Source organism: Boleophthalmus pectinirostris, unplaced genomic scaffold, assembly GCF_026225935.1.
Source record: "Boleophthalmus pectinirostris isolate CB_2022bp ecotype Guang Dong unplaced genomic scaffold, ASM2622593v1 HiC_scaffold_16, whole genome shotgun sequence".
NCBI lineage: Eukaryota > Metazoa > Chordata > Actinopteri > Gobiiformes > Gobiidae > Boleophthalmus > Boleophthalmus pectinirostris.
In genome coordinates this window covers 4,384,744-4,400,436 of record NW_026571095.1, presented here as the reverse complement: position 1 = coordinate 4,400,436, position 15,693 = coordinate 4,384,744, and the positions used below count along the sequence as shown (strand labels likewise).

General features: G+C 39.2%; 1 protein-coding gene and 1 long non-coding RNA gene across 2 annotated transcripts; one reads left to right on the top strand and one right to left on the bottom strand.

Moving 5' to 3' along the window:
- Positions 1 to 4,023: 4,023 nt before the first annotated feature.
- On the bottom strand, positions 4,024 to 9,585 carry LOC129408367 (gelsolin-like). The gene is made up of 9 exons (XM_055151882.1): positions 9,544 to 9,585; positions 8,426 to 8,559; positions 8,249 to 8,339; positions 7,731 to 7,901; positions 7,130 to 7,304; positions 5,901 to 6,016; positions 5,735 to 5,812; positions 5,323 to 5,383; positions 4,024 to 4,225 (listed from the first exon to the last, which is right to left on the bottom strand). Exons 1-9 carry the CDS (start codon positions 9,583 to 9,585, stop codon positions 4,065 to 4,067), a joined length of 1,029 nt encoding a protein of 342 aa, XP_055007857.1. The 3' UTR covers positions 4,024 to 4,064.
- A 1,793-nt stretch (positions 9,586 to 11,378) lies between these two features.
- Positions 11,379 to 14,524, top strand: LOC129408364 (uncharacterized). The gene is made up of 4 exons (XR_008631912.1): positions 11,379 to 11,622; positions 12,130 to 12,186; positions 13,262 to 13,424; positions 13,567 to 14,524. It is a non-coding gene; the product is annotated as an uncharacterized LOC129408364 (long non-coding RNA).
- Positions 14,525 to 15,693: the final 1,169 nt, after the last annotated feature.

The window sequence follows — 15,693 nt, the reverse complement described above, 5'->3', positions numbered from 1 at the left end:
TCAAGGAGAATGCATGTTTTAAGGTATTCTAAAGGGAACCTTATGAAGAAATATAATTTACAATGCTCAAAACAGCAATATCATACAGTCATCAAAGCTCTCCCATTAGAATTGTTAAATCTAATTAGTGGCATGTTGAAAATTACACCAAAATTCCCTTTACTCACCATAGATGAATTTGAATTTAAAGACAAAAACTGCTCAAATAAAATAATAAGGAACATTATTACTACCAAATTGTGTCCTCTCCCATTAAAAAGAATCCATGTACTTAAAGAGTTTCCAGTTAATATCATTGAAAATTTAAAAAAATTAGAACAATTTTTTTCTCATTTCCAATCTCCCTTAAAGCCAAAGAAACTCACTTTAAAATTTTAAATGATATTTACCCCTGTACAATTCTTGAAAAAACATTTTAATATGGAGACCAATAACTGCACCTTTTGTAACAGTGAAATAGAAACTGTTGAACATTTGTTCTTTTATTGGAGCCGTATTAGAACGTTTTGGGACTCATTCCAAATGTGGATGGTGGAATATGACACAGATTTACCAAATGTAACTTATAAAGATATAAAATACAGAATAATTTTGTAAGACAACAAAAAACTGTTCTATAATTCTTGTTTATTACTAGCCAAACAATAAAACCCTTGTTCAAAATAATTTAATCCTCACGTCACATTAAATCTAAACAAGCCATTATAATAAATGATTTTATGCAGTCAGATGCATAAGACCTCTTGCATTGTACTTTCTTGTATTAACATTGCATTGTGTGTGTTTATTTTATTGTTTTATTGGAGGCCTTGCAGCGTAGGCATTCCAGGCATTGCTCTGTCTGGAATGTTCCACAGTGTGACATTAAAGAGCTCTGCTTTACATTTATTCAATTACACATGGTTTTATTGCTCAAAAATCCCTAGAAAAACAGACATTCACTGTGAGTGGGGTCGCCTCTCCACAGACCTGACCTGTAACTTGGTCTGATTTGGTCTCCATGGAGATAGAAAAGTTTAATGCCACACTGTGGAACATTCCAGACAAAGCAATAACATCAACATGGAGGTCTGCTCTTTATTTTATTTTATTTTATTTTCTTCTTTTACTCTATTGCCCTTCTTGTTCGTTTCTCCTCTTGAGCTCACAAATTCAACATGTTTTATTAACACACATATAAACACACACTCATGGTTTACTTTTATTTGATTATTATTCTGTTTATTGAATTGTTTCGTCTTGTCTGCAGACTGTCCTGTTACATGAGTCAGTATGTCCTGTTATTCGTGTTTTGAATCTATCATCTGTATGTATGCTTTAAATATATATACCTAGGCCCAAATCCAGGTTAATAAAATGTGAACCAAGTCTTCTTCTTCTTCTACTTCAAAATGAAACAGATGCTCCACCCCAACAGCACCGCCCGAGGAGCAGAGCCGACAGAACGCACGACTACAGCTGTAACATTCATAACACTCATGATAGAAAGAATAACGAGACGCACTTTGATCCAAATACTGTAAAGGGTTTATTTAAAAGCAAGGGTCAAGTAAAAGTACGGACACAGATCTCAAAGCTCCTTCGCGGAGGCTGGAGAGGGAGTGTCTTCAAGCGGCATGCAAAAACACAGCACTTCAGTACCAAAGATGAAAGCAACTACAGAGACAGACAACGGGACAGCTGCCGTACAATATTTAATGACTTGTTTTCTATGATATCAAATAAAAAGTTGGATTTAAATTCTATATTTCTGTAAACGTTAAAACATGAGTGAAGTTGCTTTGCATTATTTGCTTTCCGATTTCATTTTAAGCCTCAGAACGCACTTGTACACTTAAAGATGCGCTTCTGTTTAAGGGGAAAAACTGTGAAGCTCTCTGAAGAATAATCATTTTACTCTCTAAAGATGCACTGTGTAACTTTTTGGTTGGGGCTTCATCACCTGCTTGTTTCTATGGATATGTCATTGTTCCACAACATGACATTAAACAACTCTACTTTATATTTATTCAATTACAGCTGGTTTCGTGGCACAAAGACGCCCAGAAAAAATGGAAATGTTATTTGCGTTTCCTAAAATGTTCCACGGTATTTTATGGACGATTAGGCGCTCTGGATTATAAGACGCACTGTCATTAAATGGTCTATTTTCTAACTTTTTTCACAAATAAACCGCACCGGACTTTAAAGGAAACCCAACAGTGTGATGGGTGAGTGGTTTTGTTTGTTTGTTCGTTCACGGTGACTCTGGGCTTTGTTCAGTTGTGGCGTGTAGGGAGGGTGTGTGTCTGGGACCAACTGGATTGTCGGCGTGTTCACAGTGACTCAGTTGTTCAGTTGTGTCTAGAAGTGGCACATTGCACTCGCTTTTTCAGTTCGTTCCTTCGTTCCGTTCCTCGTCGGCGTGGAGTGATGAGTGTGTCTGTGGGTGTGTTTCGCTGTGTGGTCGCTGTCTGCTCCGTGTGTGTTTGTGTGTTCTGCGGGTGGTGCGGCTTTGCAGTTTACTGAAGTCGTACTGGGACACCCGGAGTGGCTTTGTGTGTATGGGGCGCTCTGGATTGTGGCGAGCGGACGTTTTTTGATGCGGTTAGAGGCTTAAGAGCGCGTCTAATAGCCCGGAAAATACGGTATGTCATTAAACGTATCTGTCTTATATTTATTCAAATGCAGCCTAAAAACCTTGAAAATAAGTGAAATGCCAGACTGTGGAACATTCTAGACAAAGCAATACTGTAACTTCTCCATGGAGACAAGCAGGTGACGGACCCTTCACCAGAAAACCTACGCATTGCACCTTTAACAGTGAGTATAATTTATGGCTTGTGAAATGAAAAACGCTTAAGTTCGTTGTTTTTTGTATACACACTTTTGTATGTGGTATTTTTAACAATTTAACAATTTCGACAATATTATATTTTTAAATAGTTTTGAAGTGAATATCATAAGTGCACAAATGAAGTGTCCAAATAGTTTCAGCTTGGCTCGGTCCGTCTCTACAAATAGTCTACGGGTAAAACATACAAAATAACATTAAGTTGGGTTCATTATAGCAAAAAAATATCAAAACATAAAATGGCGGACAGGCGTCAGAACACGACTACGTTTTAAAAAGAAACTACTTCTCTATTTAATGCTCAAAGATCATTTCTAGGCAAACGAAGCGATACTGAGATGTCTTGAAGCACCTGAATGCATCAGTCCACAGAGCACTGCGGACACTTCATAGTAAAAAGTAAAAAGAGAATGTGTCATTTGGCGCACTGCACCGTTGGCCTGACGCGAAGCACTGAAATATGAGGTTTGGCACTTGGGACTGCAGGTAGAAAAAGAACATGGCTGTAGGTGCTGGGCGGTGGGGACTGGGTGGGTACATTACCAGTGAAAAGTTTGGACATACAGTTTTCATTGGTCCCTTTCTTCATGTTTACTACTACTACATTTTAGATACAAACAGAAGACATCAGATATACGGTGTGTAAAATATACATGGAACTACGTACTACAGAAACTACTACTTCATGAAATCTTTTTTAGATTTTATATTCAAATCCTTTAAGTTTACCTTTGCTTTGTAAACAGTGCTGCAAACCCTTATCCTTCTTTCACTGAGCTTCTTGATGAAGTCTCCTGAAATGGTTTTCATTTCACATCTGTGCTGCATCAGGGTCAAGCAAAGGGTGGCTATTCAAAAACCTAAAATCTAAATGAAAAAGTGAATGAATGATTGTTTTGCACTGTGTATGTGTCCATTGATAGTTCTGATGCCTTCAGTGATTCTCTACAATGGAAATAGTCATGAAAAAACAGAATGAAAAGGCCTGTCCAAACTATCGACTGGTAGTGGAAATCGGTTGTCTTGGAGACGGGGTGGTGGTCCTGGAGACGGGGTGGTGGGTGGTGGTCCTGGAGACGGGGTGGTGGGTGGTGGTCCTCTAGACGGGGGGTGGTGGTGGTCCTGGAGACGGGGTGGTGGGTGGTGGTCCTAGAGACGGGTGGTGGGTGGTGGTCCTGGAGACGGGGTGGTGGGTGGTGGTCCTCTAGACGGGTGGTGGTCCTGGGTGTCCTCAGAAGCGAGCCCGGATGCGCTCCAGAAGGTCAGTGTCCCACATGTGAGCGTCCCAGGCCTGGAACCAGCCGGTGAAGGTGGGCGGCTCTGCCCCCTGTTTGATGGTGGTGATGGGGGTCCCTCTGCGGCCGGAGGGGTCACAGTCAACGTACTCTTTAGCTGAGGGACGAAGAGGAGCAGTGGTGTTATTAAAACATGGACTTTATTATCTTAAAATATGAAAAACAGACAAAGTTTATCTTAAACAGTTTGAGGCATTTTCTTGCACTCTAATTATTTACAGCAATGAATGTTTATAATAATGAGTTTGACAGCATGCTAATGCCAAGCTCGAGGCTGGACTGCACTCACAGAAGCTCATTTCCACTAGTAAATCAAATCTGAGGATATACTGTACTATGCTTTAATCTGGCTTTTAACCCTCTCCAGGCAGACGTTGCAGATTTGTAACAGCATTTAGCCAATTACCTACTTACTCCACATCCATATTTTATGAGCTTTTTTTACTCAGGAGCCTTTTTTCCCATCCATGCTGATAAACGTGGATGATGCAGACTGTGCAAGAATGTCTACACACAAACAACCTGCCAGAAGTGCAAAGTACTTTTGTTGTTTACAAAGGATAAAAATTGTTTCTTGGAGAACCACACGAAAAAGTGATGTTGTTCTGCCACTGTAAAGCTGGTACACTGTGCTTTATGTTTTCATTGTTATGAAAAGTGGTCTACACATAAAGTCTTCAGTGTTAATTTACCACACCGGGCCAATGTTGCAAATCTGTAACATCCCAGAACACATTGGATGTGAAGGTCTCTCAAAAAAAAGTCAGGACTGTATATTACTACCCCATATGATAATTTTCCCCAAATATCAGATTTTTCCTGTTACTAAAACTTAATTTGAGCCTGAGAGGATTACTCCAGACACCTTTGCAATGTAGTTTTAAATGTTCTATTATAAAATACTGCAAATGTATTCCTATTGAAAACTACCACAGCTACACAGTAGATGTAGTGAAGACTATTTCAGTAAAGAAATGCTTCTTGTTTCCAAAGCTCCAAGAGAACTAAAAGGAGACAACCAAAACTGTACTCATAACACTTTACTCATAATACTCATAATACTCTAATACTAATGATAGTACCAATACTTTTCTGAACCTGAACTCTCAGATGCACAAAGTGAATCCAGCCTGGAGCCTGTACGTGATATTTTGTCCCGAACACCGTCTCGTCCTCGGGGCCTCTGATACAAACCTATTTTTGGAGCTCCAGTCTTCTCCTCGGCATTGGCGTCTTTTCCCACCCAAATGAAGATCTGAAACAGTCACAAGAGACACAGTAAAAAACATTTGTAATCATATATTTCCCAATTTTTCTGACATGGGTACTGCTTGTCAAACGCCAAATCTGGGAACGTTCTCCAAGGAAAGGGACATGGAACTAAACTAATTAACTCATTGTCCTAATTGTTGTGACCAGAGCTTATGACACTGAGAAAGCAGCGTGAAACAAACTGAAAACATTTGAAACGATTGATCAAAATGAGTAACGTGAAGGTGTATGGACTTTAAAAACACAGAAAAGCTCCTTGGATTAGTTGTCTTTTACCTTTCATGTCTTATCACATTATTTCTACATCATTTTAGGAGAAATATAAACACTATACCTGATCCCAAGCGTCCAGGAGCATGACGTCATCTGTGGCCAGGTCGGACTGAGTGAAATCCCCCGGAACTTCTTCAACCTGAGAAATAATCAAAAACCAAAATTATTATTATTTTATTATTATTCCATTTATTATTCCTAACTGCAAACTGCTGCTGGAGACTGACCGAGAGGCGTCCGGTTTTGTTGGAGCAGGCGAACAGTCTCGGAGGGTTGACCACATCGCGGAGGGCCTTGGACGTCTGGTACTCCGCCTTTCCTCCCAGAGTCGACCAGAAATCACCTGAGGGACACAAACACAAACTCAAATGATAAAGTAGTGGGCGAGGGTTTAAATCATGTGTTTGTTTCTCTCTTTGAGTTACAGTTAACATATGTAGGTCACAAATGATACTTTTTCATATTTAAATCTCTCTATGAATCTAACGACAATTATTGAGTATTTTCCTTCACTTTCCTTCATTTGATGGTGCTTTTATTCACAAGTAGGTTAGTGTTAAGAATAAAGGAAAAGATGTAATTACTAAAAAAGACCAAACATGCATCTTTAGGAACAAGTACTACAATAACAAATTAGGCTAATTGTGACAAATACATGGTTAAAGTCATTAGTTACATTACAATATTACTGGATTTAAAATATAAAACATGACACGACTATTGCAGCACTTTAAGTTACTCTCACCAAAATAACTACGAAGATGCGGAACTTTTGCAGAATGAACCAAGACTAAACTGGGACTGAACCGAGGACTGAACCAGGACTAAACCAAAACTGAACCAGAGCTGAACCAGGACTGAACCAGGACTAAACCAGGTCTGAACCAGGACTAAACCAGAACTGAACCAGGACTAAACCAGGTCTGAAGAAGGACTAAATCAGGTCTAAACCAAAACTAAGGTCTAAACCAGGTCTAAATCAGGTTTAACCAGGACCAAACCAGGACTAATCTTGGACTAGAACTTGGAAGGTGTCGGGTGTCAGCTGCGTTTAAGCCCATGGAGCGTGGAGTTCTGCACTGGTCCTTTCGCCTGCGGTCACCTGACGGTCTACGTGGGCATGTCTCTGGTGTTTCACCGCCGCTGATATCGCAGTGATTTTAGAGAATTTGTATAAAGAAAAACGAAAAACCCACCACTTCAATCCAGGTTAAAAATGCATTGTAACGCGTGTTACTGACATTTGTACACAGTAATTTATTATTATTTTTTCCCTGTAATGTCGAACATTACTGCGTTACAGGGAAAAGCAACGGATTACAGTAATTCATTATTTTTATAACACATTACTCCCAACACTGTTCTTAGGAACATCACGTTGCTCAAATCCAGAAACTTGGTGGTTAACAAAAGAAGAACACACTAACAGTTCTTAGCAGAACCTCTGTGCACGTACCTGGCTCACGGCCTTCGCTCACAGTCGAGGGGTTTCCTCCTAAGAATCCCACCACATGTTTGGCTGCGTTCATCTCCTCGTCACTGGCCCCGGCTCCTCTCCACACGAACAGAGCGGAGGGACTCTTCAGCACAAACACGTCGTTTGTGTTCAGATTGGACGCACTCGCCTCCACCTGAGACACACACAGGGTCCTCAGAAAACACACTCTCCACAGTATTGTCTCATGTACTACAGTATCCTCTCATGTACTACAGTATTCTCTCATGTATTACAGTATCCTCTCATGTACTACAGTATCCTCTCATGTACTACAGTATCCTCTCACGTACAAAGTAACACAGAGCTAAACAGAAGAGCATGTATGTGTATAGGTGTGTGTATGAGTGTGTATAAGTGTGTGTGTGTGTGTGTGTAGTGTGTGTGTATGAGTGTGTGTGTGTGTGTATGAGTGTGTGTGTGTGTATGTGTGTGTGTGTGTGTATGTGTGTGTGTGTGTGTGTGTGTATGAGTGTGTGTGTGTGTGTGTGTGTGAGTGTGTGTGTGTGTGTGTGTGTGTGTGTGTGTGTGTGTGTGTGTGTGTGTGTGTGTGTGTGTGTACCTCGACAGCACGTGTGGCCCCAGATGAGCTCTGGCGGATGTGGAACAGACGGGTGCTCGCCGTCTGGGTCTGTCCTCCTTTCCGGGAGGTTCCTCCGCTGTGGATGATCATGGTCTTAGACTTGAACAGACTCATGAGGTGAGGAGGCTCCTGGCCCTGGGTCACACGCACCTGCACACACAGCAACAAAACACCACCAAAGTGTCATTATATCAAATAAGTAATCATAAGTTGTCTCATTTTAAGTATATTAAAACATAAATTACAATCATTTTAATTCATTGCAGTCACAATATATGTTTTTTTCTAAATTGTCCTAAATTAGTCCTAAAATGTCATCTTATGAAAAAAAATGAATCCACACTGCCCCCTCCTGGTCACAGTTAAAACCTACACCACCTCTTTTTAATAAGTTGTCTACAGTCAGAAGAAGTCATTATTTTAAGTTCAAAAACATGAAAACAAGTGCCAAAAACAACACAAATAATGCATAATATTAGTTGTTTTAAAGCGCACACCTGAACTGGAGCTCCTCCCATAGAGTCGTCCAGCTTCACTGTGAGGAAGGCTGAAGCTGCCAGCTCGTCCTGAGTGCACTTCAGCCCCTGCCTTTAGAAACACAACAACAAACAGCATTTAAACAACAGTGCTCCTCTAACACTCTGATGTGTGTCTGTGTCTCCCTCAGAGCTCACCATGTGTAGATGATGTGCTGCTCGCGCCCTCCCAGTCTGTAGCTGTACAGGATCAGGTAACAGTCTCCACCGTAGAAGTGTCCGTAGGAGGCTGGGTCCACGGGGACACTAGCTCCATCCTCCACCCGAAAGATCTGTCACCCACATCAGAAAGGTTAAACATGCACAGCACATTTGTCCTTAAAGGCACTTTATGTAACTTTTTAGCTAAAAAAAAAAAAAAGAGACTGAAATAACGTGTGAATGTTGTTCAGAGGTGTTTTTGACGAGAGGCTGTTGTTTAATGTTTACAACCAGGGGCAGGCCTTATTGTTTTTAATAAACCTCAACCTTTTATTATTGTCTTGTGTGCGTATCGTCTACCACACAGCCTCAACAACTATTGCAACTAATAATATTAATAATAATGATAATAATAACAACACATAATTAGCCTAATACTGTTTAAGAACAACGTGTTTGAAGCATTTCTGCTGTGTATGACTCCACCACGTTAAAATATTTCTCAAATGGCACTGCCCCCCTGCTGGTGACCCACGCCCCTCCAGTAGATGTGCTCTGACGCACACTCTGATAAAATGAAAGTGTGTCCAAACTTTTGGCTGGTAGAGTAAGTGTTATTCCTTTGTTCAGGATCAGGCTCCTCTGAAAGCTCTCCACTTCTTTCTGGTTCCTTATCTGAGTTTGAGAACACAAACCAAGGTAAGAAACACTGGAACTAAGCCAAGGACTCAAATGTACACACGACCAAACTGACACAGCCAAGTCTAAACACGTGTCCCATGGGCCTAAGCTCCAGCACATTACATCCTACTGGTCGTCATCAGGGACACGATGCAAAAGGAGAATGTAAAACACCACCAGAGGACAGCGTTAACCCCAATACAAAATAACCACATTTAATCATCAAAAGAAAATAATCAAATACTATAAAATGCCATAAATATTACTACTTTGCAGTTGATGACATCAACATTCTCTGGGTATGTGTTGCTAACTGGAAGCACTGCTCTGTCTGAAGCTCTGTTCCTACTCAAGTGAGATGTTTTTTGTGTTTTATCAGTGTTTTATCAGTTTCGACGAGTGCAGTAGAAAAGTTAGTGACAGTAGCAGCTAACGTGATGAAGACGATGTGAGGTCAGGAGTCTGGATAACTCCATCTCTTGAGCTAGATCCCAGTCTAAATACTAATTTTTATATAACGCTACTTTTTTAACCACAGATAATTATTGTTTGTGTAGACTAGAGTGTTGACTGTTGAGCTGAGACAAAAGTGCAGTCATGTTTGTTATTGTATTAAGGCACCGCCTTAATACAATAATTTAACGCAACGTGCCTTAAATCAATAACGTAACGTAATACAAAGCACAACTTTTAACAACAGCTAACGTTAGATAACCAACCTAAACTTGTGTTGTTTTTCCCCAGATGACATCAGGAGCCCCTGTCCTTCTGCTGAGTGTCCCCATCAGGAGCCCGGCACGCTGATCAGAAGTAAGTACTTTTAATGATTTCTGTGACAGTGAGATTTTAGTTTAGAATCAGATCTGACTTTGTCTCTAACTTTCTGTTATGGGACTTGAGACGGTGCTTCAGACTTTCAGTGAGAGATGTTGACATGAACACTAATGTGTCACATCTAAATGACACTGATATTGACTATGAACACCATCATAAGTTGATTATTATATTTTAAATATTGTGGTAAAAGTAAATGTAGTAGAGTATTGTGTATTAACAGCAGTGAAATACGTCTCATGTTCATACTCAGGCTTATACTAAAACAAAAGAGTTCAGTTTTACTGCACTAAAGTATTTCCGATGAGTTAAATAATGTTTTTCATCTCTGTTTCAGAATATACTATGGTTAATAAGAAGATGGACATAAGGACATGATAAAGACCCTCTGGAGGTAAATACTGCACTTGGATTAAACACTGTGGCCTCTGTGTTTAATTTGGCCCTCTGCTGGGCCAAATTCCAAAAATGTAGAGGCAGACCCTGTGTAAGTTTACTGTATTATCCTACTTTTATTAACTTTCATAACTAAACATATGCACATTATAATCACACCTGTTGTTGTGCAGATTGTTTCTTTCAGAACATGCTGTGGTGGAGTTTACAGACTGACCCTCTGTAAGTGCACAGATCTCTCCGATCAAGTGTTTACCTTTCATGTTCACATCACACAGCCACTGTCATGACTTACAATGTTCTTCACAAACCTGAACTCTAACTCCTTACAAGAATAAGAGGTGTAATGGGGTGTTTAACACACACTGGTGTCATTTCAGATGCTGTGAGAAAGGGGGAAGCCCAGAGCTGGACACTGACAGACTGGATCTTCACCAGTCGGACTGAAGAGGAGCCAGACTCACTGCACCTCTGCCTCAAAACCTCTGCCTCAAAACCTCTGCCTCAGACTGAAGCTAAAGACAGAGGCTCTGAAGCTCCCACACTGCACACTCTATAAGAACAACCATCCATCTAATTGTTCTGTGGTGGTAAACACAAGTTAAGTTTTAGTTTTAAACAGTATGGTATGTGGCTACACTCAGTCTCATCTGTCCAGGCTTTTACTCATATAGCTTATATTTGTTTTTTGCTATTAAAAAAAAAAAAATAAATAAAACTTTGCTTAACTTGAACAATTTTTAGTAAAAACTGTAAATTTTCGTTTTCATATTAAGAATGAAGCATTGGTTAACTTATAAGTCCTATACCATTAATAATAATTACTCATGTCCTAAGATTTTCAATTAATGATTTAAATAAACATTGTTTAGTGATAGGATATCACTGATCCAACTTTGAAATTGTTTAAATTCATGTTTTTAAATTTAAGCCTTTATATCCTAGTTTTAAATACTTGCTGTAAAAGTTTTATGTACAATTGCAATGCAAATGCTGCTGGTGTGTATTTAGATCAGTAGGAAGTGGAGTGTGTACACTGCCGGTGTACATTGTCAGAGCAGGTAAAACGGAAGTCTAGGGCTAAAGACGACACAGCAGCTCTCAGGGAGAAGCCAACTTCAGCTCAACAAGAAGATTAAGAAATTCTACAGTTTTACTTTCCTTTATTTTTAATATTGAAATCACATTTTCAGAATTTCTTTTTGGTATATTGGAGATTTTTTGTTTTTTTCAAATGTCAGGAAATACAACAATTATTTTTATCCAGCCTTCGGTGACTGAAGGTGAGAGAGCTCAGTTGTTTAATATTCCACACAAGTGAAAGAGGGGAATTTACTTCTATGGGGAATTAACCACTAACTCATCATGTATTTAGATCACCATAGTCCTTTTATTGTTTAAAAAATTCTGTATTTGCTGAAAATAACGTATTAAAATGTGAAACAACTTTCAGTTTCATTTTGAGTCAGAGTCCCCCCTCTGTATGTTCTCCACATTGTGTCACTAACCCTACAACAGGCGTGTATCTCACTAATAAAACTCTGCACATTGTATCAGGTTTGTGAAGTTGTGATGTATTATTTTGTATCCTGTTTTTATATTTTATGAAAAATGACTGTGTGGGAGCATGGGCGGCTTAGGCTTGTGAGCAGTATCATTCTAACTGTAAGGAGGGTTTTAATGAGGGAACAACATTTTAACATGGCTCAAACTCCAAAAATAATGCATAAGACCCCCTCTTTAAATGTACCAAAGCAGAAGTATGTAAGTGTGTTTATTTCTCTGATCAGGACCAGTTTCTTCTGAAGGAACTCCACTTCTTCCTGGCTCCACACCTGAGTTTAAAGGTAAGAAACACTGAAACTGAGCCAGGACTACAATGAAACCAGGACTAAACAAGGACAAAGCCAAGTCTAAATCAGGTCTGAAATAAAAGTGGAATATTTTAAGCTAAAGATGAAGCACAACTGTGAGCTGATCTCTGTGAAAAGTGCTCTAAAGAAATGTTACTTATAGTCACCTTTAAACAGTAAACTGTTGTAATACAGTGAGGGACATGTGTGTGGGGGTCATCATGGTCGTGACTGTGAGGTCGGGTCCTCTGGGTGCAGGTCTGCAGTCTGACTCTTCTGACAGTGTGGGACAGTGAGTGAAAAACACCACCAGATGGCGATGTTAACACCAATACAAAATGACCACATTTAAAACAGTGAATAATGACGAGAAAAGAATCAAAGAGAATAAAATCAGTGTCCTCATGTCAGGGTTTCAGTGGCTTTACATTTATAGATTCAGTAAAAAAAAAAAAAAGGCCAGTGGGCTGAAACACATTGGGGCTCAAGATATTTTAACATCCAAGAGAGTACCTTGTTTTTTGTACTTTTTGTCCCTTGACCAAAGAGCACCTCTTTTTTGTTCTGCTTTCCTTTTGTCCCTTTTTCACACCATAGTTCAAATGTTTGGACACACTTTCTCATGTTTGTTTCTTCTTCATTTTCATGATTATTTACACCGTAGATTCTGACTGAAAGCATCAGAACTATGAATGAACTCATGTGTGAAGGAAACAAAGATAAACACAAAACCTTTAGATTAAAGACCAAAATAGTCACCCTTTACTTCAGTCACTGCTTCACACACTCTTTGTATGTGTTGACCCTGACAAGAAGCTGAAGGGTTTGCAACTCTGTTGACAATACAAAGGGTTAATTCCCTTTTTTTCTTTGCTACATAATTCCATATATGTTGTGCCACATATTTGATGCCTTCTGTTTGTATTTAAGCAGTAAACTTAAGGAAAAAAGACACTGAATGAGAAGGACTGTCCAAACTTTTGTCTGTGATGTACATGTCTGATATTGAGAGGAATCCAAAAGTTGTTTTCTGTCAGTTTGTTCTAAAACCTGTTCTCCTCTTGTGCAGACTGCTCCTGTGCAGACTGCTGTGTGGTCTGCTGTGGCTGTGTGAGCCTCATCGTTCTGAGCATCCTGGAGATCTTGTGTTGTCCCTTCACTTTCCTCTGTTCACTCTGTGATAATCACTAGGGTCAGTCTACCTGCCCCTCAAGGAGAATGCATGTTTTAAGGTATTTTTGAGCAATACAAATATCTGTAATTTACCTAAAAGTGCACTGTGTAACTTTTTGTTAGGCGTATGTCACCTGCTTATTGGAGGCCTTGCAGCGTAGCGTTGTCTGTCTGTACTAACATTTGTTTCCTGTTACCCAGGGAAAAGGAAGAGACAAAACAGTATTGAGGACATACTCCAATACTTGAAGAAGGCAGATACAAGGGCAGAGGAGAGGGAAGCTGAGGCAAATGCGAGAGCAGAGGAGCGGGATGACCGGTTGCTGCAGCAGTCCAACACTGTGCTGATGGGGCTGATGGAAAATGACACACACACAGTTTCACTCCACATAATGTACCTATCTGGAACAACAGATGTATTCTTTCCAAAAGAAAATCTATCTATTATGAGGACTGGGTGAGAAAGGGGATTTGGTCCATTTCACATTTAACAGATTCTAAAGGGAACCTTATGAAGAAATATAATTTACAATGCTCAAAACAGCAATATCATACAGTCATCAAAGCTCTCCCATTAGAATTGTTAAATCTAGTTGTGGCATGTTGAGATATGATAAAATTACACCAAATTCCCTTTACTCACCATAGATGAATTTGAATTTAAAGACAAAAACTGCTCAAATAAAATAATAAGGAACATTATTACTACCAAATTGTGTCCTCTCCCATTAAAAAGAATCCATGTACTTAAAGAGTTTCCAGTTAATATCATTGAAAATTTTTAAAAATTAGAACAAATTTTTTTCTCATTTCCAATCTCCCCTAAAGCCAAAGAAACTCACTTTAAAATTTTAAATGATATTTACCCCTGTACAATTCTTGAAAAAAACATTTTAATATGGAGACCAATAACTGCACCTTTTGTAACAGTGAAATAGAAACTGTTGAACATTTGTTCTTTTATTGTAGCCGTATTAGAACGTTTTGGGACTCATTCCAAATGTGGATGGTGGAATATGACACAGATTTACCAAATGTAACTTATAAAGATATAAAATACAGAATAATTTTGGAAGACAACAAAAAACTGTTCTATAATTCTTGTTTATTACTAGCCAAACAATAAAACCCTTGTTCAAAATATATCGTCATGATTTTTTGCAATTTAATCCTCACGTCACATTAAAGGTCAGTAAACAAGCCAATTATGAATTCAAATGACGTTTCATGTCACGTCAAGATGCACGTAAGCACGCTCTTTGCACGCTTTTAGCAGTACTTAATCTTGTAATTAACATTGCATTGAGACTGATGTTTAACAGGTTTTATTGTTTTTATTGGAGGCACTTGCTTAGCGTAGCTGCATTCCAGGCACTTCTGCTCTGTCTGTGAATGTCTCCGCACAGTCCGCTGAACATTAAAAGCAGCTCTGTGCTTGTTACAAGTTGTGCATATCAATGTACACATGTGTTTTAATTTTGCTTGCAAAAATCCCTAGAAAAACAGACATTCACTGTGAGTGGGGTCGCCTCTCCACAGACCTGACCTGTAACTTGGTCTGATTTGGTCTCCCATGGAGATAGAAAAGTTTAATGCCACACTGTGGAACATTCCAGACAAAGCAATAACATCAACATGGAGGTCTGCTCTTTATTTTATTTTATTTTCTTCTTTTACTCTATTGCCCTTCTTGTTCGTTTCTCCTCTTGAGCTCACAAATTCAACATGTTTTATTAACACACATATAAACACACACTCATGGTTTACTTTTATTTGATTATTATTCTGTTTATTGAATTGTTTCGTCTTGTCTGCAGACTGTCCTGTTACATGAGTCAGTATGTCCTGTTATTCGTGTTTTGAATCTATCATCTGTATGTATGCTTTAAATATATATACCTAGGCCCAAATCCAGGTTAATAAAATGTGAACCAAGTCTTCTTCTTCTTCTACTTCAAAATGAAACAGATGCTCCACCCCAACAGCACCGCCCGAGGAGCAGAGCCGACAGAACGCACGACTACAGCTGTAACATTCATAACACTCATGATAGAAAGAATAACGAGACGCACTTTGATCCAAATACTGTAAAGGGTTTATTTAAAAGCAAGGGTCAAGTAAAAGTACGGACACAGATCTCAAAGCTCCTTCGCGGAGGCTGGAGAGGGAGTGTCTTCAAGCGGCATGCAAAAACACAGCACTTCAGTACCAAAGATGAAAGCAACTACAGAGACAGACGACGGGACAGCTGCCGTACAATATTTAATGACTTGTTTTCTATGATATCAAATAAAAAGTTGGATTTAAATTCTATATTTCTGTAAACGT